This window comes from Rhineura floridana, chromosome 5 (assembly GCF_030035675.1).
Source record: "Rhineura floridana isolate rRhiFlo1 chromosome 5, rRhiFlo1.hap2, whole genome shotgun sequence".
Lineage (NCBI taxonomy): Eukaryota > Metazoa > Chordata > Lepidosauria > Squamata > Rhineuridae > Rhineura > Rhineura floridana.
In genome coordinates this window covers 96323719-96351121 of record NC_084484.1, presented here as the reverse complement: position 1 = coordinate 96351121, position 27403 = coordinate 96323719, and the positions used below count along the sequence as shown (strand labels likewise).

The 27403-nt window shown below is 43.2% G+C and overlaps 1 protein-coding gene across 5 annotated transcripts in view; it reads right to left on the bottom strand.

Moving 5' to 3' along the window:
- TMPRSS2 (transmembrane serine protease 2) overlaps positions 1 to 22142 on the bottom strand; it is a 44801-nt gene extending 22659 nt beyond the window's left edge. For 3 of the 5 annotated variants that reach the window (XM_061627597.1, XM_061627598.1, XM_061627599.1), the window contains exons 1-2: positions 22002 to 22142; positions 124 to 180 (exon numbers count right to left, since the gene is read on the bottom strand). In XM_061627597.1, coding sequence (XP_061483581.1) covers positions 124 to 180; positions 22002 to 22004 — 60 coding nt within the window. In that variant the 5' untranslated portion in view covers positions 22005 to 22142. Of the gene's footprint in view, positions 1 to 123; positions 181 to 7927; positions 8101 to 8315; positions 8462 to 22001 lie in introns of those variants that run through there. The other 2 variants (XM_061627600.1, XM_061627601.1) reach the window with 2 other exon arrangements.
- Positions 22143 to 27403: the final 5261 nt, after the last annotated feature.

Below are 27403 nucleotides of genomic sequence, written 5' to 3'. Positions count from 1 at the left end.
TTTTCTTTTCAGTAAGGATAAACTAAAATTGATTTTTAATAAGGTTTATCATCTTTTTTTCTTGAAACACTTTTTACAAGCCATCACAAAATGGCAAGCTGGCTTTGAAACCAGTTCACTTACTGAATTGGATGCCATCTTGATTTCCAACAATTCACCTTTGGCAAGTTTCTGATAAACCTATGAACAGACAAAATGTGTGTTTTTCAATTATAACACAGGCTAAAGTCACAATTTTCAAACTCTTAATTTTAAGAAGATTTACCAACTACATACAGAAAAAAAGAAAGTTTGCTTGACTTAACAGTCCATTCAGTGAGACATACTGATGTCTATAAAAGCTAGAGCACTTTAGAAGCAAGTAATTGTGGCTACAATCCTACAAGTCCCATTAAACTCAATGAGAATTACTTCTGAGTTGACATTACAGGATTGCACTGTATGTGTGTCTTACACTTCACTTGCAGAGGATACTCTAAAACTTTACCAATCAACCCAATATGGAATATTTATTTATTTACAACATTTAAAGGCCAACCTATAACAAAGCTGTCAGAGTAGCTCAGAAATTCAATTTAAAATTCAAGGACAAAAAAAAGATATAAATGCAGCATTGAGACAGTCATAGAAAGTAAAAACAAATCAAAGCTAAGATAGATATTATATAGATAAGATAGACATGGCACAATAAAAAGGTATTTGTCTGGTGCCAAAGGGCTGCAAGGTAGGTGTCAGGCACCTTCTCCCCGGGGATATCTTCATGGAAAATAAGTTCTCTATAAACCAGGTATGGCCAATGGCCAGGGATGATGGGAACTGTAGTTCAGCAACATCTGGAGAACCAAAGATTCCTCACATCTGCTATAAACCATAGAATAGCAAAACTAAGTAAGAGAAACAGCTCCTCATTTCTTAAGCAACACAAAATTGGCCAAAATTATTTCTTTATTCAATTTATATCCTACCATTCTTCCCAAAGGAGACCAGGGAGGCAAGTCCAGACACCAGACTGTTCATAGCTTTGATGTATGTCAAGACTGTTTGTAGAATGATTTTAGATTTCAAAATATTTTTTTTCATTAAAAAGCAGCTCAGATATATCTACAAATGTTTTCAGTTGTGGATGACAATATATTCATATACACTAAAGATTTTGACCAGTTTGGGGTTCTCTTGCACACACACTAGGGTTTTTTCCCCTAAAGAATTTTTTACTATGGAGTTTATCCTAAAGCATTTTTTCTGGCAATTCTCACAACACACTTGTGTATAAACATGGGTATAACAATTAAATACTGCATGTATGTGTATATATATGGGGGGGCTGGTACGATTACCATCCCTACTAAAGATGTTAATAGTTTTTCTTTTCATTTCTGTTGGGGAAATTAAGGATTACTTTAACTGGAGAGAAGGTCAGATTCAATAGTTCTATGATATAGAGAAGGAGTGGCTCTGTCTACTATCAGTTATGGCCTCTAGTTGATTTTTTCCATGGGTTAGTGACCATTTATAGAAGAAAGGTTCTTCGCCCTGGTGTACAGGATGACAGCCTGTTAGTTGAAGTTTTAGTCCCATTGATTTTAGGCTTCAATCCTACACACAGTTAGGTAAGAGTAAGTCCCATTGAACTCAATAGGACTTGCTTCTGAGTATAGGATCATACAGCTAGTCTGAATCCATCCCCATGTATTCTTCTCATGTCAGCTAAATTGCACTACAGGAGAAAAAAGCAATACAATGCAAGCATTCTGTTCTCTACCAAAATCAACAGTTAGAAAAGCTTCTCACGTTACAATGTACATAACCTATTTTATTTATCATATTATTATCATTTATCATATCTTAACAAGAGTTTGTTTGCTGAAAACCCAATCTTTCTAGATGCTTTCCTTTTGAGTCAGCAACATGCATTCATGTCAGTAATTTATAGTTCTAACTATATAACTGCAATTTTAAAAAGTACATACAAGGAAGTATAAATTAAAGCCAAACCAGTGAAATGATTAAGTGGTACAAGATCACATGCCTGGAAGTAAAAATCAAAGTAACACTAATGCAACCTTTTTTTATTACTAAGCAGCATTCAGACACATCGGGTAATATCCTTTTCAAGCTGTGTGGCTGTTAAAGTCATATAAACAGTTTGCAAGGACTCATCCATGTTAACAATATGCCAGGGTAATTCCAATATCATGACTATTTCACAGAAGACTTGCACTCTGAAAGGCACCAAAGAGCATTTTCAAGCTGTAGTGAGACTGCCCCAGATTAACAGAGCAAATCCGAAATGGTTGATGTAATTTGTTTTATTGAAATAGCTTTTAATATGGCGGAGCAAGCTCCCCAAATCCAAATGTACTTTGTGCAGTTAAAAAACTCATGCAAATTCCTTTAGCACCAGAAGTGATAATTGTACAAAGTTGGTTTCTACATTGTTTTAGCTGCAAATATTTTTTTACAGAGGCTTCCGCGACTCAGTGGTAGAGCACAGGTTTTGCATCAAAAAGGTTTCAGGTTCATTCCTTGGTATCCCCAGAAAAAGCTGGGTAAGACTTCTATCCTGTCTGAAACCTCAGAGCACCGCTGCCAATTAGTTCTCTTACTGCATTCTGTGAGACAGAATGCAGACAGAGCATTGATAGAAGAAGACTCCAATGTGTTTGCTAGCCTAGGGGTAAAGTACCTGTCCCCATGGAAGTTAAAAGGAGCATGAAAACATTGGGATATATCCAAAGCTGACAATGACACCTACACACACCCACACACCCACACACCCACCCCCACCCACCCCCACCCACCCCCACCCACCCCCACCCCCACCCCCACCCCCTCCAACAATTTTACCTCTAACTTAAATCCAATAGTATGAATTCCATTAAATATGATATACAAATAGAACACCAAACTTATTTTGAATGTAGTATATTCAGACAATCTAACATTCTGAATATTAATGGTTAGTAAATGTCTAGGAGTGAATGAAATGGCTAATATTTTTCTTATATTTTAAATGGCAAACTAATAAAATCTGAACACCCTTTATATTTTTTTATTTATTTAAGCATTTAAAAACCACTTAATATTTTAAAAAACCTCTAAGCAGTGATTAATGGATATCCAGTGAATGACATATTCCTACACTGGACAAACATGGATTATAATACCTTCTTAAATTTTTGTTTTAGAAACATTATGTTATAGATACTTGTATATGTTTATATATAAAGTTATTCAAGTTGTTTGTTTAAACAAAGCAAAGAAAGAACTTTTCTTCTCCCTCAATATATTTTATAATGAGAGGAAGTCATTTCCACTCTGTAGAAATATTCTATGCAATTTCACCATATTTTTTCATTAAAAAGCCTCAAGTTGAAGGGAACTTTCTCCCAGGTAAGCGTGCACAAGACTGTAGCCTCAGTCTCAATAGTAACTCTACCATCCTACTATTTCTCCACCCTAACTGCTCATCTGTGGGACACCTGTCTCCCTTGAAGCATGATTTTTTTATGAAGTGCCAGATGTCGCACAGTACCAGGAAGAGAATCAAGAAGTCCTTCAAACACAGTATTTTGTTACATGTGCTACCACGCAGACAGGATTTCATAATGTCTCCTCCATATTTTCCATGTGCTTCTTAGCAGTGTAAAACAGCACAATTCAGGTATCATTGTACAGTATATGTCACAAGACAGAGGATACAAAAAACAAAACCACTGAAGAGCAGATTGTGACCACCATAATGATCTTCACATAGTTCAGTATCACCCATCCAAATAAGCATGACTAGTTCATATAACTGCTCATTTTAAAAACCATTTTCCTGTCCTCATGGCTATCATGCTGAGAAAACAGTTAAATATACCCTGGGGCACTTTTAAGCCTCTCTGATGTCATTTTGACTAAATAGTGCTGGCACTCCCCTCAACTATTTTCATTATCAGCTTTCATCTTCAAAGCACACAGCAAACTATTTATGAACTTGCATTGTATCACCTACTGATAGGGTTGCCAAGTCCATGGCCTGAGACTGATCCTGTATCTTTAGCAGAAGAGAAGGTCAGCCAAGTGCAGGTCTTCTTGCAACTCTGTAATGGGAAAAACCACAAGGTGGAATTCTCCCTCCCCCCCCTCCCAAACTTATAGAGATACAGAAGACCTCTTGGAGGCCGGGCCTGGCAACCAAGAGGTCTCCTGTATCTTTAAAAGTTGTGCAGGGGGAAGGGAGAATTCCACCTTGTGGGTTTTCCCATTACAGAGTTGCAAGAACACCTGCACTTGGCTGACTTTCTCTTCTCCTAAAGATACAGGATCAGTCTCAGGCCAAGAACCTGGCAACCCTACCTACTGAAGATCACTTAGTTAAAGACTTACTCAGCACATGGTTGTTCAATAATACTTAAAAAACCTCTATAGGCAACTTTGGTTATTGAGTAATATAAAAATGTAGCAAACAAACACAGCAAGTATTCAAAGCACTTCACATGCCTTACATCAGTAAGGCACTAAATCACAAACCTTAAGGTAGGCCAGTATCATTCTACACACATGTACTGAGGATGGGGAAATGAGGTATGGAGAGAACATTGTGCTTTACAGTAGTAACCTTGAGCAACCCTAACCACATCTACTCAAAAGTAAGTCCTACTGAATTCAGCAGGGCTTGCCCCCAGGGGCTAGGACTGTAGCATTTGTGAATGGGCATTTGCGAATGGTGGTTTCCCAACTCTCCCTTCTTAGTCTATAGCATTATAGCAGCTCAAGTACAGGAAGTAGAACATAGAGATTAAAACAAGTTTAGAAACTGAATTTATTCTACACTGGTACAACCAGAATTGGAGAACAACTTCAGTAATGAATTTCAACTGTAAATTCCTAGTATAGAACACTACTGGTCAAGCTTCTGTGCCTTTAACTGCTGCAATGGTGAGCAGATATTCAAAGAGTGGCACTCTTCCCAGGTTGCAAATGCAGAGCAAAAAAGTTCCACCTGATGCAAATTTGCTTATGTCACAGTTTATAGGGAAACAACTCTACCAGACAAAGTTGGTAATCCTATCAAGCTAGAGAATGAAGTGTTTATGTGCCAAGTGCTTTTCCCCTTTGAAACCAGAGAAAACCCTATTATCTCACTGAAGAGATTGGCTTCCAGGGAAACCTGAACTTCTGACCTTTATGAAACACCTTTTCTTCATTAGCACTTAATACTAGGAAGCAATGCCATATCCCCTAATGAAACAAAAAGGAAAGGACCAGTAAGATAGTTCTGTACATGAATTTCTATCATTGCTGACCAAACAGCTGAAGCAAATCCTCCAGAATCTCAGAGATGTGCCTCAAAGTACATTTGAGCCCCAAAAGCACTTCTTGCAAATTAGGCTTTTCAGCCAAACCCAAGAATTCTGGATATTGATACATTCTTAAAGTGAGTCATTGAAATGTTGCATATAAAAACTAAGACTAACAATATGGACAGCCCCAATCCTCAAACTACCTATAATGCTTTAAACCACTTTAGACAAACAGATGTCTGAATTTAAGTGTAAATACTGCAGCTTAATTTCTCAATCTGGCTGTGACTATATATGAAAATAAATAGTGCAATATATAAGCTGAAACTATATTTGCTGTTAAAACCTATTTCCCTGGCTGTCCACAGACCATAAGTTTAAAGCTAGCATTTTAAGTGGAGGATAGCAACCATTGTTCCACTGATGTCAATATAAGTAAACCATTTAAATGCAAATATGCTAGTTTGGGTAGTTTGAGGAACATAACCTGAATCACTTACTGGAAATGAGTCCCACACAAACTGCCCATGCCATCATCATCATGGACTGCCTTCAAGTCAATCTGACTTTTGGCGACCCTATGAATAGGGTTTTCATGGTAAGCAGTATTCAGAGGGGGGGGGTTACCATTGCCTCCCTCTGAGGCTAGTCCTCCCCAGCTTGCCACAGCTGCACAAGCCAGCCCCTTCCTTGTCCACAACTGCCAGCTGGGGGGCAACCGGGCTCCTTGGGACTATGCAGCTTGCCCACAGCTACACAGGTGGCAGGGCACGTAACCCCTGAGCCACTCACTGTGGGGATGATCTTTAGCTGGCCCTTTACACCCAGGAGACAGGAGTGGGGATTTGAACTCACAGACTCTGGACTCCCAACCAGGCTCTCCTCCCCACTGTGCTATACCAGCTGTGTGCCCATGCCGTACCAGAACGCAAAACAGTTAAATGAGATCTCTAATCTACAAGGAAAGAACACACACACACACACACACACACACACACACACACACACAGAGAGAGAGAAAATTATACTAGGACCATGTGATATTTTGCCTAGCAAGTAACTATCAAACAGATACTTTCAAAAGTAGCTATTCACTGAACTCAGGTTTATGACCATTATATTTCATATACAGTATCCAGCTAGGGTTGCCATAAGTCGTAATCGACTTGAAGGCACATAACAACAACAATCCAGCTACCCTGAACTACTTGCATCTTCAGTCTATAAGCTTTTGTTTCTCAAATGAGTGCAAAGTTTCATATAGGGATATATAAAGTTGCAAAATGCCTTTTCTTAAAAAAAATCACTGTTTCCAAAGACTCAGTTCGACAGTTCAGTTCTACAGTTGTGTTCTGCTGCTGCCTGAAGGTAAAGACTCTTGGTCCCATAAATTGATCTGATGAGAAAATCTTCCTAGGGACCACATGTTAAGCAGCTTTGAGTTCTTCAAAGGAAAACTGAGCTAGAAATGTAGTGCTGTAGTTAAGACTGTCAGACAAGGACCAGGGAGACCTAGGTTCAAATTTCCACTCAGCCACCAAGAACATTGGATGATCTTGGACGATCACCATCTCTCAGTCTAACCAACTTCAAAAGGTTGTTGTGAGGGTAAAATGGATAAAAGATGAGCCATGCAGGGTGCCCTGAACTCCCTGAGGAAAGGGGAGCATAAAAAATGGAATTACAAACAGTAAAAATTGCTCGGATGAAAATCCATTGTACAATAGATTGCCAGACGCTGCAGAAAAGGGCTTGGCAGAAGGTGAACCAGGATCCACTGACAGATCCCTATGTGTGGAAGTAGATCAACAAAGATTTCTGACTTCCCATTGTTTAACAATAATATACCCCCTTTCCCCCTAAATTACACTGCTGAAAGGAAATATGGGGGGGGGGGGTAGCCAGGAGTAGATTTTCATGCAGAAGGGATGAAGTCAACTCATTTCTGGTGCTCAAATTCCTGCATTTAGAATGCTTTCATTCTAACCGTATGTCTTTTATATACACCGGGGGGGGGAAGCATATCCTGCAAACACAAAGTCTACCCACCTCTGCTGGAGATGCACCCCATCATCAGTACATGTCTCTAACAGTCTCTGCAGATCGCTTCTATCCATCCCATGTTGGGGAACACCCCAGAATGAGTACTACAGCCATTTTAGAATACAGTCACATACACACAGTGAAAACCTGTGTAGCCCAAATCTAAGTCCTACTCTCCCAGCAATGAGGAAGCAGGAGATGTTTAGGCCGAAATCCTTGGGTGCGTTAACAAGACAGAGATTGTCCCAAGGTCGTTCAGGCAAACATACAAAGGACCGCAACTGCCTCCTGAGCTTTTAAAGATACTCCCGAGCTTCCACGCATTTGTCTAACCTTCAACCCGCCTTTCCTACAAACATCTGTTGCAACGGGTTTTTTCCTCCAGAGACGGCAGCAGAAATTAATATCAAAAAAGACACCCCTTCAATTACCAGCTTATAGTTTAAGCATATTTTAAAATACCTTCGTCTCATTTAAGAACTGAGAGGCAGCGCGCCGCAAAGGAAGGAACAACGACATCATTCCGAACAGATCCGGACACAAGTCCTGGAGACAACACGTCTCTCCCTGGCCAACAATTTATTGGGGCTCACCTGAGGCAACGGGATGGGGTAGTCCTTCGCCGGTCTCGCAGACTCGTTGATGCTCCGTTTCAGCCCAGGCGTAGCAGCATAGCTTTTTCCTTCCGCCAGAGACACTCTTTCCCTCCTTGCCTTTCTTTCCTCAAGGCACCTGCCTCGGCACCACTCCCGCCGCACGCCCTTCCCTGAGGTGAAACAACAGCAGAAGTGCCCGCTGAGTGCTTGCAAGGCGTGGAACGGAGGAGACAGGGCAAGCGCCTCTGCCTGGCCTTGAGGAGCGGAGATCTTCCTTCCACCGCTCAGGGACAGCGGACTGGCAGCAAGGAAAGGAGGTGGCTGTTTCCTGTAGGCTCGCCCTGCCCTCCCCTTTATCACTTCATCATCCCCACCTGTTATTCACCTGCAGGGCTTGAGGGAGGGGGTGGACTATGCAGCGGCGTTCCGGGTGGTGTCACTCGATGTGGAAATTCCTTCCTCACAGCAGGGAGGGCTTAAGCTGCAATTCCCGGCACAGTCCTCTGAGAGGAAGCCCCACTGAACACAGTGGGACTTACTTCTAAATAAACATGGCCCAGAAGTTGTCAATGGCTACATCCAGATACCGACACTCAGAAGCCAGCCCCAGTGAACTCAGGGAGGCTGGCTTGCTTATTATACAGCCGCGAGAGTAGCTGTATACTACAGCCAGCGTTGATTTTTGACATTCCACAATGTTAAATTGAAAATACCCCCATGCCATTCTGATGCTTCCCATAAGCTCATTTCAAAACAAAACCTTACAAAACGTATAGTCCTGAACTCAGAAACGCTTGCTTAACAACCCTGTCAATTTTCATGGCGATAAACAAAACAGTCAGAAAGAATTGAGAGTTCAAAGTCTAGAGAGAGAGAAAAACCCCAGAGCCCTTTTGGACTATATTCTGTCAAGAGTTCTCATAATCTGTTGAAATTCATTAAAAATCATCCATGTTCACAGAGTACCTGGAATCCTGTTACTAACCTTGCCTCATACTCTGACATTCATTCTCTATAGTTTAAAAGTTAAAAGAAATGCCTGGCTGATTTTTAATTAATTTAATAAATTTAGCATTAAACTGAATGATAATGTAGGGCCCACTCACTAAGAACCAACTGTCAGTGTTCTAAAAGCCAGACTCACAGCTGCCAGGCTTGCCTAATCAGGGGGCCACACCCACACCAGACTTTGATTTCATGTGAGACATTCATGGCTTCCCTCAGAGAATCCTGGGAAGTGTAGTTTGTGAAGGGTGCTGAGAAGAGACCCCTATTCCCCTGACAGAGCTCCAGTGGCTGGACTGGTTTAATAGTCCACCACTCTGATTGAAGCTCTGTGAGTGGAACAGGGCATCTCCTAGCAACTCTCAGCACCCTTCACTAACTACACTTCCCAGAATTCTTTGGGAGAAGCCACAACTGTCCAAAGTGAAATAAAGGCCTGGTGTGGATGTGGCCAGGGACAGCTTTGATTTACATTTGGGTGCAAGGCTACTTGTGCCTGCTGTAGAATAAAAAGGTGGGGAAAACCCTGAAAAGCAATGATAATGTTCACAATGTTTTCCTTTTGGAAAGGAAAGGGGCTTCCCCTCTGCCCAGTGCCCACCCACCCAATCTCCTCCCCTCCCCAACTCACCTCCTTTCACTCTGATTGGCTCCAATCAGCAGAAAGGGCAAGAAAGTATGTTAGAAGACTCTTCTTAGTAGCTAACACACTCCCCTTTTATGCTGATTGGCCTGTAGGATGTTGGAGACATAGGGACCCTGAGGGGACCCTGCTCCCCCCAAAATAAGGAATCTAAGACACACACCCCGGGACCCGGGACAACTATACCCCTGGTGTTCATTTAGCATGCAGTATGCCCCACTGAGTGAGGGCTGCTTCCACATAAACATGCATATGTGATTGTGCTGCTAAGTGCAGAATTTATAATCAGACTTCTGCTCAGAATGTGAAATTATAAGGCAAAGTGCACATCTGAGCATGTCCAGAATACATTTTTCTAACTACATCTAGTCCCCCTCTACCCCCCTGAGGTTATGGTAAAGGGCTTCTAAATCAAAAGGTGCAATTTCTAGGCAAGCTGGAATCCTAGAAACTTTTGTTTCCAGTTCAGGAAGGGTTATAGCTCAGTCGCAGAGCAAGAGCTTTGCTTTCTGAAATATCCAAGTTCAGTCACTAGCATCTCCAGGCAGGGCTGGGCAGATCTCCTGCCTGAAACCTTGCAGAGCTACTGCCCATCAGTGTCTACCAAAAGTGGGGAAACTTTTTTCAGATTGAGGGCCACATTCCCATCTGGGCAGCCTTCTCGGAGCCACATGACACGTGATGGATGGGGTCAGAGGCAAAGTGGTTAGATGAATTTTAACTTTGTATAGTAGCCTAGTTTTTACACTCTCTCACTCTCTCTCTTTCTGTTTCTCGGCAAGCAAGAAGCATTTTCAGAGTTCAAGAATACATTCCAGTCAGGCAAAAACACTTCAGGAGGATGCAAAGCAGGACCATTGCTGAATATGGCCTGGGTAGAGTCCCAAGGGCCAGAAAGAGAAGACTGGAGGGTCACGTTCCTGGGCTGCCCTGAGCTCCCCATCCCTACTGCAGACAGTAGTCAACTAGATGGACCAAAGGTCTGTCTCAGTATAAGGCTACTCCCTATGTTTCTCATTAAGAACTGGTGGTGTCTGAAAGCATAATTCCTACAGCACAAAGGTTGTGTTATTGTTCTTGCAGCCCAAGGAAGTGGGACTTTAGGGTCCACTCCTAGAATCTCTTTTTTATGCTATCGTTCATCCCTCAGCATATATAAAACAAGTAATGGGAAACCAAAAAGGGTGCTCTTGAGCATGTATGGGAGTATCTTTCAATATACAGACAATGGTTTCTGTCGTACAGCAACAAGGGCTACTTCGCCTTATCTCTCAAATGGCTCCAACCCTCATCCAGCACTGATAGTTTGATGACTGTACACATATAATTCAAGGTAGAGGGGGTCTCACATAAATCAATGTAGTGGTGAATTGTATAGGCAAGCATCTTATAGTCTAAGTAAAATAACTCCTAAAAGGTAAGCCTTGCTGCCAGGGAGAAAGCCTATAGGTTCCCTTTAAAATAATTTGCTTGGTGCCCAGAGAAAACCTGGAGTTTAAAAAAAAATGCTCTTGAACTGGCACTGAATTCAAGAATGTCGACTGTCTTGCTGGGCTGGCCCTACCATTAGACAGAGTGAGGCAATCTCCTCAGACAGCAGATAGTGGGAGGCAGCAGCAGCCCTCCCCCAACCATTCTTGTTGAGGCAAATGGCCATCCCCCTCTGTTGGAGTTCAGAACTTTGTGTACCACAGACCTAGCAGATACTCCTTAAACTAGCCTGCTGCCCTCAGCTGCACTGCAGGACACTATCGCATTGCCACTGTTGAGGTAAGATTAAACTGTTCAGTCAGCTTCTGTGCATGGACTGGAGGTGGAGGTGCCATCTTGTCCTTTGCTACAAGCAGCAAAATGTTTTGGGCTGGCCCTATAGTCTTATCTCATCATCATCATATTTTAAGAATTTGTATTTGTATCAGGGAGGGAACCTGTAGCTCTCCAGATGCTGCTGGACTCCATCTCCCATGAGCTCAGCAAGCATGGCCAATGATCAGGGGTGATGGGAGTTGTAGTCCAGCAGGTTCTCCATTCTTGGCTTACACAGATATACACCCATAATTTCACATATTTTTAAAACAAGATGTAAATGTACTGCCTTCAAGTTGATTCCGACTTATGGCAACTCTGTGAATAGGGTTTTCATGAGGCTGCGAGGCAGTGACTGGCCCAAGGTCATCCAGTGAGCTTCATGGCTGTGTGGGGATTTGAACCCTGGGCTCCCAAGTCATAGTCCACTGCCTTAACCACTGCACATTAAAAAAGATTCAAAAACTGGTACATATGTGTATGGATATTATTTATCCATTTATACTCATACCTGTTATGTGATGTGCTCTATAAGTCCAGGGAAGGCTATGGATCCTATGCATTTTTCCTTGGGAATAAAGCTGCAGTTGTAACCCCACTTACCTAGGAGTAAGCCCCATTGCAAGCAAAATGACCTATGTCTGAGGAGCAGACATATTTAGGCTTGCACTGGGTAGTATTCAATACTAATTCTACTGAGAGTAGACCCATTGAAGTGAATGGATATTTTCATTAATTTTAATGGGTCTATTCTGAGTAGGACTTAATTGACTACAACCCACTGTTTGTCTCACTGTATGAACACAATAGGATTGACTTCTGAGTAAACATGCAATAGGTTTAGGATGCACTATGTCTAGAATAAATAGGTTGGGAGTTACAGGCACAATAAGTGGTAAGGGTTATTTCTCGAGAGAGGGCCTTCTCAATAGTGGCCCCCACCCTTTGGAACTCTCTCCTGAGTGATTTACGCCATGCCCCGTCTATAATGAGCTTCGCAGGACCCTGAAGACTTGGCTTTTTAGGCGGGCGTTTGAGATGGGCTAGTTTTCTGCTGTTTTTAAATTTTAATTGTTTTATATACTGTTTTATCTTGTACGTCGCCCAGAGTGGCTGGACAACCAGCCAGATGGGCGACTAACAAATTTAATAATAAATAAAAAAAAATTAAAAAGCAAGAAGACAGTAACATCCTCAAATCTCTTTTCACCTTCCTTAGACATCTTTTTGTTTTGTTCAACATTTATGAGTTGGCAGTGGTTGGAAAGAAGTAAATCACATTAGGGACATCAAAATGACATAGTGTAAACTAGGAACAATCTTGTATTCCCTCTCACATGGCTGGGTGTGGAAGATGATGATAGCCTCATGCTCTTATTTCCAAACAGGAACTGGATGAAATAATGAGATCACCTTAAAAATACAAAATGTGAGGAGAAGAGACTTACCCTTGGTGTCATTCATGACTATGTAGGTGCAATGAAGTAAACATATGGACCGACACAAGATGTCCATTAGTTTCAGTGGAACTTACTTTTGATTCAGGGGGCTTATGACAGGGGAGGGCTGATTTTAGGATTTTGAGAACTTGAGTTTTACTAGATCTAACAACCAGGGCCAGGTGCAAAAGACATACAGTTGGAATGAAAGTATAGGGTGCCTCTGAGCCCAAGAATATGTTTTCAGTATGAAATATGAGGAAAGACTGAAAGAACTGGGCATGTTTAGCCTGGAGAAGAGAAGACTGAGGGGAGATATGATAGCACTCTTCAACTACATGAAAGGTTGTCAAATAGAGGAGGGCCGGGATCTCTTCTCGATCATCCCAGAGTGCAGGACATGGAATAATGGGCTCAAGTTGCAGGAAGCCAGATTTCGACTGGACATCAGGAAAAACTTCCTGTTAGAGCCATACGACAGTGGAACCAATTACCTATAGAGGTAGTGGGCTCTCCGACACTGGAGTCATTCAAGAGGCAGCTGTACAGCCATCTGTCAGGAATGCTTTATTTGGATTCCTGAATTGAGCAGGGGGTTGGACTTGATGGCCTTATAGACCCCTTCCAACTCTACTATTCTATGATTCTATGATTTTATCAGAACTGATGTGAGGTCAGTCACAGTCCTTTCACATAGAAATCCAATCCTGGCTAGATTGCTTCATTTCAGCAGCTTAATTTGCGGTAGGAAAAAGTATGTGAAGGAAAAAAAAGGTTAGGGAAAAAGTAGCTTTGTTGTTGTTATCAGTAAACCATTGGGAGTCAGAATCCTTTGCTGATTTACTGCAAGTCACCCAGAGATCTACTAGTGGATTCTGATCTGCCTTCTGCCCACCCCTGGCTTAAGATGGCATAAGTACAACCATACAGCCAGTTTAAAGGAGATTTAGATCATAGGCAAAATGACCCACAAATCACAAACTAGTGTACTTGTCCTTAATATAGCCTTCAGCAGCAGGGTTTGCGGAGTGTCTAGTTATTTGGGAGGCCAATGTTGGCCAAGCCATGCTTACATACCCTACATACAATGTGAGGTGTGGGACAGGTAAAGACACTGCTGGGCCAAAAGGGGGTTTGTGTGCTCAACTGGTCAGCAGCACCTGTGAAGTCCCTTACAGAGACCATGCAAAGCTCTGTGCACTGGGCTTTACAAATGCCAACAAGCCGCTGATACTTGGCACTTACAAAGCTCTGTACTTTGCAAGCACTGACAGTCACCTGATCATTTGTGCTTGCAAAATGCTGTCTTTGCCCATATTATTTTATTTTAAACCACACAGGCAAAAACAAGTCACTTGATGTCATTGTGATGTCAGGTGGGAAGTCCTGCCCACCCATCAGACCTATTTTGTTGCTGCTTTACTCCTCCTTACTTTTTTTGGTGGGTGTTTTAGCAGAAGCCTCTGCCTCTACTTCCTACCTCCCTGCTTTGCTATAGGGAGGTGGAAAGCCTTGCTGGGTGGGCAGGAAGCATTGGAATGGGCCAGGCAGCGAAGTTGCCACTGTAGCTACCATTGCCAGGTATGGAGCCCCCCAAAGTGCAGGACCCAGGGCATCCCCCCCTGTTCACCGTCCTATGGATGGCCCTGTTACAGCCCAATGTATTTATGATGGAGCTACTATGGAAACCAGATGACCTTTTCTTTGTCTTAAAGCCACTTATGTGCAATGTTACAGTGTGCATTGTATTGATCTGCATCAACTGCTCTGGCCTTTTTATTCAAAGCTGAAGCCAAGTTTATTTAAATCTTTCAAATTATCCCAACTATTTTACATTTCAGAAGTATGTTGCACCCTTTTAGGTAGAAACTAATGTGGTGTTGACCTTTCTTGAGGTTTCATACGAAGTGACTTGGTTCCCCAGTCTTTAAATCTTCAACTATGGAAGAGCAATCAACTGAAGGCTGACCAAATTGTATTTTATTTTATAACAATATACACTGGAGTACATTCTACACAGAGTAGCAATTACTCTCAGAAGCCTCATTCAGGAGTTCTCCTGAATATAGGAGTATATATGTAATCACTTGTTTAAAAACACAGAACTAATCCTAGAGGTAAAAAGCAATTAGAAGTCTTACTATATGTTTTAATAATCTTTCCCTTAGGTTATATTTTTTTACACCCTAAAGAGCTCTTGCTCTCCCTGTTTGGGCTTGCTCCAAATACTTAACCTAACAGATTATAATAATTCACTTACCCTATTGAACTCAACAAGGCTTGCTTCTGAGTTGACAGATACAGGAATGCACGACAAGTATGAGTGTGCATAGTAGTCATCTATGAACACAGTAGTTTACAAGGATGATCATATGTTTGTTATCAAGGACAGGTCACTATGGCAGTAGGTGAATACATGTGACTGACACATACAAGAAAGCAAAGCTAGCAGCACCTACTTTTAGGTACATGTTGAGTCTCAGCTTTTTAGAAGGCGAGCATTCTATTTTTTCAAAACAAAAACCCTAGGGGCTGCTGCCCCTGCTTGTTTTGCTCACCAACCCCACCTATCATCACTAAAGTCCCCTTACCCCTCACCACCAGCACATCCTCCCCATGGCAACCCCTTAGACCTTCCCCTTTCACCTCCTGCAACTGCTAATCCCTCTCTTTCTCCCCTTTAGACCTTGCTATGGCCCCTCCCTTTTACCCCTTAAAGCTTCCCCTGCCCCCTATGGGTTGCCAGAGCTCCTCCTTTCCCCTCCCATGGGTCACAAAAGCTTCCCCCTTCCAACCCATTGATTGCCCAGCCGTCTGCCCAGTCTCCAAGCTGCTGCTGCTGCCGCCACTACCATTACCACCAGGGGCATCTCTACCGGGGTGCGGGGGGGTGAGGATTGCACCTGGGTGACACCATGAGGGGGGAGACACCCAGAGCCGCCCCGCCCCACGCCGTTGCCTGGCAAAGGAGCCGAGAAGCACTCCGGGTCGGTCGGAGCAGCCAACTCCTCCTTGGAGGCACACAGGCAGGAAGGCGAGACCGGGAGCAGCGTCGGCGGGGCGAGGGAGGTGCACCGGCATTCCCAGGCCTGCTTCTCCGGCTGGGTGCCCCTCCGGTGCGTGCCCTCCCAGGGGCATGGATGGGGGTGGCTGGCCTCGTGCGCACGAGTGTGCTCAGCACAAGATTTGGGGGCTCGCCAAGGGCCCCCCAGCACCCAGTCCGGTGCGCGCCAAAAGCAGGCACCCGCTCACTGGCAGTGAAGCCTGGATGGGCCTTCCACCATCAGCCTGGAGCATGTGGAGCATCAGCTGCTGGCAAGGAGCACCCAGTATAACCACTCAAACAATGAGCAGGCAGAAGCTACCACTGGCAGCATCCCCACAAGGAGTAACCAGTTAACCCCCCCTCAAACCAGGTGTTTTGGGAATAGGAAGGTGGGGCTGAGCCTCTTCACTGTGCCAGCCTGGGAGCTGATGCAGGGAATGGGTATTATCCTTGCCCCCCATTTTGCCCTGGATAGCATGAATGGCAGGGCTGAGGAGGCGACAGTAGTTCACCCACCACTGACAACCAGGGATTGGATCAACAGATGATGATGATAATCGTTAGTCACTTAATACAAAATAAAAAGTTGCTAGGTGACTTACAGAAAATTAAAAGCCAGAGGCGTAACATAAAAACACAACAATATATTATAATAAAACCATTTGCCAGTTGCTGGGAATCACAAATGAGGAGAGTGCTCTTGTGCTCAGGTCCTGCTTTGCATGCTTCTCATAGCATCTGGTTGGCCACTGTGAGAACAGGATGCTGGACTAGATGGGCCACTGGCCTGATCCAGAAGGGCTCTTCGGATGCTCATTGCAAAACCCATAGAACAGACCCAGCAAGAGCAGAAAACATTTCATCAATAAACAATAGAACAGCAGACAAATTCCTGGACATAATCCAGGTTGACCTCAGCTGAAAAGGCCCTCTCTCTTGTTGCCACCCTCCAAATCTCCCTCAGAGGGGTCACCTAGAGGAGAACTCAGACGAAGACTGAAGGGTCAGTGTGGATTCATATTCTTAAATTAAGCTCTGCCAGACAGAATTTGTTCTGAGTAGAGACAGTGTTTAAAACTTGAAAGTTTACATGCTGCTTTCTATTTTTTCAAAGGATCAAATTAGATGTGGCCTTAATTGTGTTAATATGTTTAACATGCACAGTTTAAAAATGTAAATAATAGTCATGGGAGGGTTCTCAGAGAGAATCAAGAGTTGAAAGTGTAAAACGAGAAAGAAACCAGACCCCTGTTGGACTTTCTTCTGTCAGTGGTCTCATAATTTGTTGAAATTAATTAAAAATCAGCCATGTTCATAGAGTACCTGTAATCCTATTACTGATCTTGCCCCATACTCTGACCTTCATCTTTAAAAGTTAAAAGAAATGCCTGGCTGATTTTTACTTTAAGAAATTTAGCATTGAACTCAATGGTAAGGCCTGGCATGCTCAGTAAGAACCAACTGTCAGAGTACTAAAAGCCAGACTCACAGCTGCTGGGCTTGCCTAATTAGGGGTCCACATCCACACCAGACCTTGATTTCACTTTAGACAGTCATGGCTTCCCCCAAAGAATCCTGGGAAATGTAGTGTGTGAAGGTTGCTGAGAGGAGACTCCTACTCCCCTGACAGAGCTCCAGTGGCCAGAGAGGTTTAACAGTCAGCAGCTCTGATTGAAGCTCTGTGAGGGGAACAGGCATATCCTAGCAACTCTCAGCACCCTTCACTAACTACACTTCCCAGGATTCTCTGGTGGAAGCCATGTCTGTGTAAAGAGAAATAAAGGTCTGGTGTGGATGTGGCCAGGGACAGCTTTGGTTTAAACTTGGCTGGGAGGCAACATGTGCCTGCTGTAGAATAAAAAGGTGGGGAAAATCCTGAAAAAGAATTATACTGTTCACAATATTTACCTTTTGGAAAGGAAAGGGGCTTCCCCTCTGCCCAGTGCCCACCCATCTAATCTCCTCTCCTCCCCTGCCCTCCCCCTTCCTGCCCTCCTCCTCCTCCTCTCCCTGTTCTTCCCCCATGTTAGTTTCAGGTATCCTAAGCATGATTGAACAGGAATAAATCCCACTGAACTCAAAAAGCATACAAATGATCAAACCTGCCCTCCCCTACTACTCCCTCTTATCCCCTCCCTCTTGCCCCTTCCCTCCCCTTTCCTTAACCCCTCCCTTCCTCCCCCCATTCCAATCCCCTCCTTTCCCCTCTTCTTCCTTCCCCTCCCCTCCCCTCCCTTCTGCCCTCCCCTTCCCCCTCCTCCATGGTCTGGGATTTGAGATCTTCAGGTGAGAACCTGTCCGGGATTTGAGATCTTCAGGTGAGGCCCTTCTTGTGTTCCCCACACCTTTGCAAGCACATATGACGTGGACACGAGATAGGGCCTTTTCGGTGGCCGCCCCTAGGCTGTGGAACTCCCTTCCGAGTGAGGTGCAATCAGCTCCCTCCTTGCCATCTTTCCGGCAACAAGTAAAGACTGTTTTATTTCAACGGGCATTTGGGATAGAGAACGACCAGGATTAAGCGTCATAGGTTTGGTGACTACATTATATCATTTTATTATTTTAAATTGTCCATTGTTTTTAACCTATATTTTATGGTTTTAATTTTTCTCATAGTTTAATTCTTTTTTAATAGTATACTTCTGTATGTTTTAATTGGTGTTGTTTTTAGTTGTAAGCTGCTCTGAGTCCTATTGGAAAAAGGGTGGGGTAGAAATAAAGTTTATTATTATTTATTATTATTATTATGGTCAGTTTTACCTATCCTAGGACTACTGGTATAGCACAGTGAGGAGGAGAGCCTGGCTGGGAGTCCAGAGTCTGTGAGTTCAAATCCCTGCTCATGTCTCCTGGGTGTAAAGGGCCAGCTAAAGATCAGCCCACAGTGAGTGGCTCGGGGGTTATGTGCCCTGCCACCTGTGCAGCCATGGGCAAGCTGCGTAGTCCCAAGGAACCCAGTTGCCCCCAGCTGGCAGTTGCAGACAAGGAAGGGGCTGGCTTGTGCAGCTGTGGCAAGCTGAGCAGGCCCTAGCCAGCTGGGGAGGACTAGCCTCAGGAGGCAATGGTAAACCCCCTCTGAATACTGGTTACCATGAACATCCTATTCATAGGGTCGCCATAAGTCGGGATTGACTTGAAGGCAGTCCATTTCATTTTCAGGACTACAACTGGGAGACCAAGGTGTGAATCCCCACACAGGCATGAAGCTCACTGGGTGACCTTGGGCCAGTCACTGCGTCTCAGCCTCAGAGGAAGGCAGTGGTAAACCACCTCTGAATACCGCATACCATGAAAACCCTATTCATAAGGTTGCCATAAGTTGGAATCGACTTGAAGGCAATCCATTTCATTTTCAAGCATGATTGCATGGGAGTAAATCCCATTGAACTCCATATGCATGCAAATGATCAAACCTGCCCTCCCCTCCTCCTCCCTCCCATCACCTCCCTTTTGCCCCTTCCATCCCCCTTCCAATCCCCTCCTTCCACTTCCTCTACCCCTCCTTCCACCCCCTCCTCCTGCTCCCCTCTTCCCTCTCCTCTCTCCTCCCCCTGCTCCTCCCCCATGGTCACTTTTACCTATCCTAGCCATGATTGCATGGGAGTAAATCCCACTGAATTCAATAAGCATGCAAATGATCACACCTGGCTTTCCCCTCCCTCCCTTCTCTGTTCCTCCTCCCTTCTTCCTCTCCTTCCCCCTTCTTTCTTCTTCCTCCCCTGCCCACTCCAGGCCTCCCTCCCCATAGTTAGTTTTATCTATCCTAAGCACGATTGCACAGGAGTAAATCCCACTGAACTCAATAAGCATGCAAATGATCAAACCTGCCCTCGTCCTCTCCCTCCTGCCTGCTCCTATCCCCCTTCTCTCCTCCCCATCCCCTGTGGTCAGTTTTACCTATCCTAAGCATGATTGCAGGGGAGTAAATCCCACTGAACTCAATAAGCATGTAACGATTAATCCATTCTCAGCAAACTTGCACAGGATCCAATTTCTTACCTCCCGGATTAAAAAGCAGAGAAATTCACTAATAGGCAAAAAACCTTGCAGTTTAAGAATGTACCTATAGCCAACAGATATTTCTATCAAACGTTATAAAGCAGGGAAATTGGGCAGCTATAGTGAATGCACCAGGGAGCAGAAGACCTGACCTTCTGTCTGAGATATTGTACTGCCCTACAAATTTGTCAAAATGCAAACACCATTTGGGTTGGTCTTTCACAGTCCAATCCATTTCCTGTGTAGCTTGGAAGAATTTGGTAACATGTGCCTCTGAGCATATGGTGAGTGGTGGCAACACCAGCAATTAACCCAAATAACAGGAACAAGACATGTGCTATGCTGATCTTGTTTTAGCAGGGAGGAAGCAACAATATTAAAACAGTTGATATCGTTCAGATAGTCACTTTAAATATGTTTGATTTACTCTGCAGTTTTAGTGAAGTTTCCTATAGTAAATCATTTTCTTTTGCTTCAGTTTCTGTGAATATATGAAGTACAGCAACACTTTACAACACTAAAAAAATCTCCAAAAACAATTGTGGAATAATGGCACTGACTGTTCTACAGAATAGTTTCCAATGGACATGAGGAGTGTCTCAGTTTGCACAAGATAAAACAGTGGGAGGTGAAATATATTCTAGCAAACTTCTAGGTTTTTAATTGATCATGCCCACCTTTCCTTAAGTGGAGTAGGTTAAGCATAGCACGCTGAAAACATGCATCTTGGGCAAGCCAAGTTTGTTTTTTCCAACAGCTAGATTCATTGCTTAAGTAGCAACAAATTGTCATCAGTCTGATTTTACGTCAAACTGCAGTTTCAGATTCAACTGTTAATGGACCCAAAATAGAAACAGAGCATAATCTCCTGTTTGAAACACAAAAGGCTGTCTTCACCATCATATGACATTGACCAATAAAAAGCCTTTGAAATTAATTAAAAAATGACACAGATTTCTAGGATGAATAATGAGAGAAATATAATTTTCTTGGTTAGATTCTCTGTAGAAACAGCAGTAGCACAGAAAGGAAGCAAAATTAGAACACCAAGAAACATACAAAAATGTAATTCTCCATCCTTGGAGATGGTGGGTGTTGCCACCACTCACTATATCCTCAAAGGCACACGTTACCAAATTCTTCCAAGCTGCAGAGGAAGTGGATTGGACTGTGAAAGACCAAGCCAAATTGTGTTTGCATGTTTACACATTTGTATGGCAGTACATCTCAGAAAGGAGGTCAGGTCTCCTGCTCCCCTGGTGCATTCACTATAGCTGCTCAATTTCCTTGTTTTTAAAAGTTTGATAGAAATATCTGTTGGTTATAGGTACATTCTTAAACCACAAGGTCTTTTACCTATTAGTGACTATATATCTCAAGTGTCAAAAGCCAGGGTGAACAGGTGTGTCTTCAGCATATGACGAAAAGTGTACAGTGAAGGTGCCAGACACACATCTGTGGTGATGGAGTTCTACAACTTAGGGCCTGCCACAGAGAATGCCCTCTCCTGGGCCACCACCCCACCAAATGTCTGAGGGTGGTGGAACCACCAAGAGGGCCTTTAGCAGTTGGAATTCAATAGATTCAATAAAGATGCAGTGATGGGGACAGCTGCATTTGTTGAACAATTAATTTGTTGAAAAATACTGACTCATAAAAAGGTAGCAGCCCTACCCATATTAAACACACATTTATGCATACAGCAGTAATGCTGCTGTTTCCTTGCTTTTTAAAATATATTTTCAGGTGTACAAAAAAATTGAAAAATCACTGCATAAAATGGCAACTCACATTTTCTTGTGAAAAGTTGATTTCTCAGCAAGGTGACCTTACAGACTGGGATCACTGGAATAGAGATCACCAGAAACACCTATCCTTATTAATGTTTCACTCCATGAAAGACCTGCCATTATTAGAAAGCTCTATTACAGCAAGCATCACTGTGATATGCAGAGTCATTCTCCTTGTGTCTTTCATACTCAAATGCTTAAGAATGCTTTACGTAGCTACAATGAGTCATACACAGTTCTTATTTGCTTTAGAAACTTATCCATCTTAAGTAAATCCCTATTCACTCAAAAGCAAGGCAACTTTAGATTATTGATCTCGTCAACTGAACAAAAAAGTACTAACCATTGATAGCAGAACTAAAGCAGTGCTGGACAAAGGTAGCCCAAGAGGATGCAAGTTCTCATCTAACTCCGTTTCACTGGAATTTTAGTCTAAGACTTGAAGCCAATGTCACTGATACGGTCTACCAGGTTTGCTTCACATTGGGAACAATGAGCTGTAAATCCAGCTCAACAGGTCATTTCAATACATGTGTACCTACAGCAGCCAAAGTAAATCTGGCTTTTCATAAAAAAACAGAATGTTTCTTATTGGCTGTTAGCCTTACACAAATATTTGAATTACATTAGATTTTTTTACAGCTTGTTCCTACAGCTTGAGCTATGAGAGGGGAAAGGTTGTAGGTGAGCTCAGTGATAAAGCATCTGCTTTGCAAGCTTACGGTCCCATGTTCAATCCCTGGCATCTCCAGGTACGGCTAGCAGAGACTCCTGTCTGAAACCCTGGAGAACAACTGCCAGCAGTAATGAGATAGATGAACCAATGGTCTGCCTCAGTAGAAGGCAGCTTCCTATATACTCATGCCTATTCAGAATTAAGTCTCACTGAACACAACTGGGCTTGCCCCCAAGTAGGTGTGTATTGGATTGCAGCCTTAATACTGCTGTAAGATTGGAAGCCTGGACAGGACAGGAAAACAGAAGAGAGGAGAGGGTGGCTGCATGCTCTAATTTACAGAGGAGTGTCCTCTGTTTGAAGGGCTGTCAGATGGCAGGCCTCTATTTGAAGTTTACAGATAAAGAACCCTATGAAGGGAGAGCAGAGGCCTTGAAGTTGCCTGTCAATACCTGAACTGCAGACTGACTGGTAACAGTGCTCATGTGGTCATAGTCTTCCCCATTATGGTGAGATGTATTATATTTCTAATTAAATTATAGTTATTATTTCTAAATATGTAATTTTTGTCCTCTTTTGGGGGACATGTGTAAGTGGCCACCCTAGGAGAGGGTTAATGGAGTCAAAGGTCCTCTTGCAGACTGCCTCAATTATCTCTTATGCATTCTTATGGTGACAGTAATCTTGTAAAATCTACCTGAGGAAGCAGTACACTCTCTTCTATTGGAAGACAATCTTACTCGGCCATGAGTGATTGCCAATGATTGACTCTCTTCTATAGGGGTACCATCTCCCAATGATCCCCCCGTTTTTCCTAGTCTAAAACATGACAACAACTAGTTATTGAAATAGAAGCACTCATATACCACTCATATCATAAATTTTAAAGCTTGATGTTTGCATTTAGTGCCTTAGGTGGGACAAATCAATGCTGCAGGTGGGTCAGTGTACCCACTGGGACCATCTAGCTATGGGCTTGATTCTCTTTCAGGCTGCTGATATAACTCTCTGTTTTGCCTACAGATATTATTGATGGTTAATTTCTTGTTTGACTGCTTGGTTGTCCATTGCGCACAAACAATGACTCACTCTCTCCAAGCTGTTCCTGAATTAGCAACTTTGTATAGCTTAGTTATGGTTTCCTAGGAGATGCATGTAGTTTAGCAAGCACTTGCCTATAGTTCCTTCTCTGTCCCCACACCAAACATATAGACAGGAATATACCAGACTCAGCCATCTGATTGGAAATCACCCACGAATAGTGCATGTGCAGAGTATTTCTTGATCTAGGTCAGGGCAAAGGGACAAAACAGTGTCTGCACTAGGGAACAGTACACAGCAAGCATAACAGCATGGTGAAAGCAAGAAACTAGGTATGGGTCACTTCCAGATTACCTGTTATTGAGCATTCATTCTTATTTGTTTGTGAGGAGATTCAACATCATCAATTATTTACTGAATATTCATTCCAATTTGTTTGCAGGGAGGTTAAATGATGTTGCATCAAGGAAATGTTATCCCACACTTTCCAGTCATTTTTCCTTCACTTTCCTTATCACAAAAAGTCTGGTTTTGGGGGGGAAAGGGTTTATTGTGGAAGACCTCCAAATCAGCTTTGACTGTGCAATCTGAATTTGCTGGTATGTGATTGAATCCCACCACAAAATAGTGAATCTGGAAGTGCCCACACTCTTGTAAAAAATTATAAGGTATGGATAACTCATTGTCTCAGACAGATGCTTTCTCTCACTCTCACACACGTAAAGGCATGTATGATGGAAGACCTTACTTCACTGAAGTGTCTGGTGGGGAATCTCTATGTTCATAGCTTCCATCCCCAGAGGAAATATAATGAGAGAACATTTTGCTGGACACTCTGCTGAGGACTTGAAAGCTGCCATTCTCCTACAGAGGAATCTCAAAGAGTGGCTTTAGGCATGAATGAGGACAATCATTTGTTTCTTGATTCTGTGACTGGAAACCATTGCCCCTATTCATGCCCAATCAAAGTCAATTAGCACAGCAATAGTAGGATCATTGTATTATCATAACTGCTTTTATGAATGGTCACAATGCTTACTTTGCATACATTTAGGCTTTAATTGAATTTTCAGTTTGTGCTTCTTGCATTTCATCACCCATGTATATATTTCTGCCCACTGAGGATAACTCTTTATGCATCCAATGAAATGGACTCTAGCTCACAAAAGCTTATGGGTGATACCCAGTGTTAGTCATATTTAAGACCTTTTATTTCAATGTGCCTACTGGACCTGTCCATTGATTTCAATAGACCTACTCTAAGTAGGACATAGTTAGCTCTCACCCTGTGACAGGGTAGGGAAGAGTGCCCCCCTGTGGATGTTGTTAGATTACAACTCCCATCGTCCCAGACAATTACAGGCATACCCCACTTTAACATACGCAATGGGACCAGAGCGTGTATGTAAAGTGAAAATGTACTTAAAGTGAAGCAATTATCTATGCATGTACTGCACTGCAATCGCCACTAGATGGCAGTGGCGTCATGCCATTAAGTGTCCATTATTGCAAAGCACATACGTTAAAGTGGGATATGGTGGAGTATGGAGCATGTACATTATAGCGAGGCAACATTAAGTGAAGCGACGTTAAGCGGGGTATGCCTGTATTATTACCCTTATTTGTTTACTATTTTTATGAATTGCTTCCTATGAGGCATCTCGAAATGATTTTCTCGCTGGATCATCACCTTGTAGTGGTGAGTGGGCTTGCGTGTTCCAATGAACCCTGTGAGTGATGCCGTCGGGAGTCACATACTCCCAGCAGGGTCACCCATGGGGTTAAGGTCATGGGAGAGGAACCAGACAAAGAACGATCCAAGAAAGTCCTCAACAGCAGAACAGGCGGAGGATAACAATATGTATGTTACAACGGCTGTGAAGGCAGATGAAGGCTGCAGCAGATAAAGGACTGCCAATTGTCATGGTACCCATGCCATTGGATCAAAGCCTTTTTCTGTCAAGATTGTGTGTTGATCGTGGTGCACCGATCTTCCCACATAAAACAAATTCACACACAGGCATCTTCCATAACAAAAGTCCCATGGCGATTGGCAAACGGCGACGGGGGCAGGACTGTGAAATCCAGAAGCCCCTAGTCATGGTCTGGTACATCAGTGGTGGATACAGATTCAGACGGATCCACTGTTAAAGACTATATTTTGGAAGACAATCTTACCTGGTCACGAGTGATCGCCAAGAATTATCCCAGATGCCAACTAGGATAATAATCTCCACCCAGAAGGCTTGTTGAAAGAGGAAAGTCTTCAACGAGGGCCTAAAAGACAAGAGAGATGGAGCCTGTCTGATATATAATGGAAGGAGTTCCAAAGGCCATGACCAAATGACCATTGGTCATGCTGGCTGGGGCTGATGAGAGCTGGAGTCCAACAACACCTGGAGGGCCAAGGGATAGCCACCTCTGTCCTGTACCATTAATATATTTGTTAATCTTTAAAGTGGTGCTGTTTCCCCCTGCATATCACATTGTAGATTCAGGAGTGTCTTCTCTTTGAAAATGATCTCTGCTTCCACACGTAATGGAGTGTGTGTGCCTATTAGCTAAGTGTGAGGCATTTTGCTGTGAGAGAGATGGGTGGGCTGCAGGTTCATAAATAGCAGCACAGCACACAGACTAACCCCATAAGAACATAAAAACATAAGAAGAGCCTGCTGGATCAGGCCAGTGGCCCATCTAGTCCAGCATCCTGTTCTCACAGTGGCCAACCAGGTGCCTGGGGGAAGCCCGCAAGCAGGACCCGAGTGCAAGAACACTCTCCCCTCCTGAGGCTTCCGCCAACTGGTTTTCAGAAGCATGCTGCCTCTGACTAGGGTGGCAGAGCACAGCCATCACGGCTAGTAGCCACTGATAGCCCTGTCCTCCATGAATTTGTCTAATCTTCTTTTAAAGCCGTCCAAGCTGGTGGCCATTACTGCATCTTGTGGGAGCAAATTCCATAGTTTAACTATGCGCTGAGTAAAGAAGTACTTCCTTTTGTCTGTCCTGAATCTTCCAACATTCAGCTTCTTTGAATGTCCACGAGTTCTAGTATTATGAGAGAGGGAGAAGAACTTTTCTCTATCCACTTTCTCAATGCCATGCATAATTTTATACACTTCTATCATGTCTCCTCTGACCCACCTTTTCTCTAAACTAAAAAGCCCCAAATGCTGCAACCTTTCCTCGTAAGGAAGTCGCTCCATCTCCTTGATCATTCTGGTTGCCCTCTTCTGAACCTTTTCCAACTCTAGAATATCCTTTTTGAGATGAGGCGACCAGAACTGTACACAGTATTCCAAATGCGGCCGCACCATAGATTTATACAACGGCATTATGATATCGGCTGTTTTATTTTCAATACCTTTCCTAATTATCGCTAGCATGGAATTTGCCTTTTTCACAGCTGCCGCACACTGGGTCGACATTTTCATCGTGCTGTCCACTACAACCCCGAGGTCTCTCTCCTGGTCAGTCACCGCCAGTTCAGACCCCATGAGCATATATGTGAAATTAAGATTTTTTGCTCCAATATGCATAATTTTACACTTGTTTATATTGAATTGCATTTGCCGTTTTTCCGCCCATTCACTCAGTTTGGAGAGGTCTTTTTGGAGCTCTTCGCAATCCCTCTTTGTTTTAACAACCCTGAACAATTTAGTGTCGTCAGCAAACTTGGCCACTTCACTGCTCACTCCTAATTCTAGGTCATTAATGAACAAGTTGAAAAGTACAGGTCCCAATACCGATCCTTGAGGGACTCCACTTTCTACAGCCCTCCATTGGGAGAACTGTCCGTTTATTCCTACTCTCTGCTTTCTGCTTCTTAACCAATTCCTTATCCACAAGAGGACCTCTCCTCTTATTCCATGACTGCTAAGCTTCCTCAGAAGTCTTTGGTGAGGTACCTTGTCAAACCCTTTTTGAAAGTCTAAGTACACTATGTCCACTGGATCCCCTCTGTCTATATGCTTGTTGACACTCTCAAAGAATTCTAATAGGTTACTGAGACAGGACTTTCCCTTGCAGAA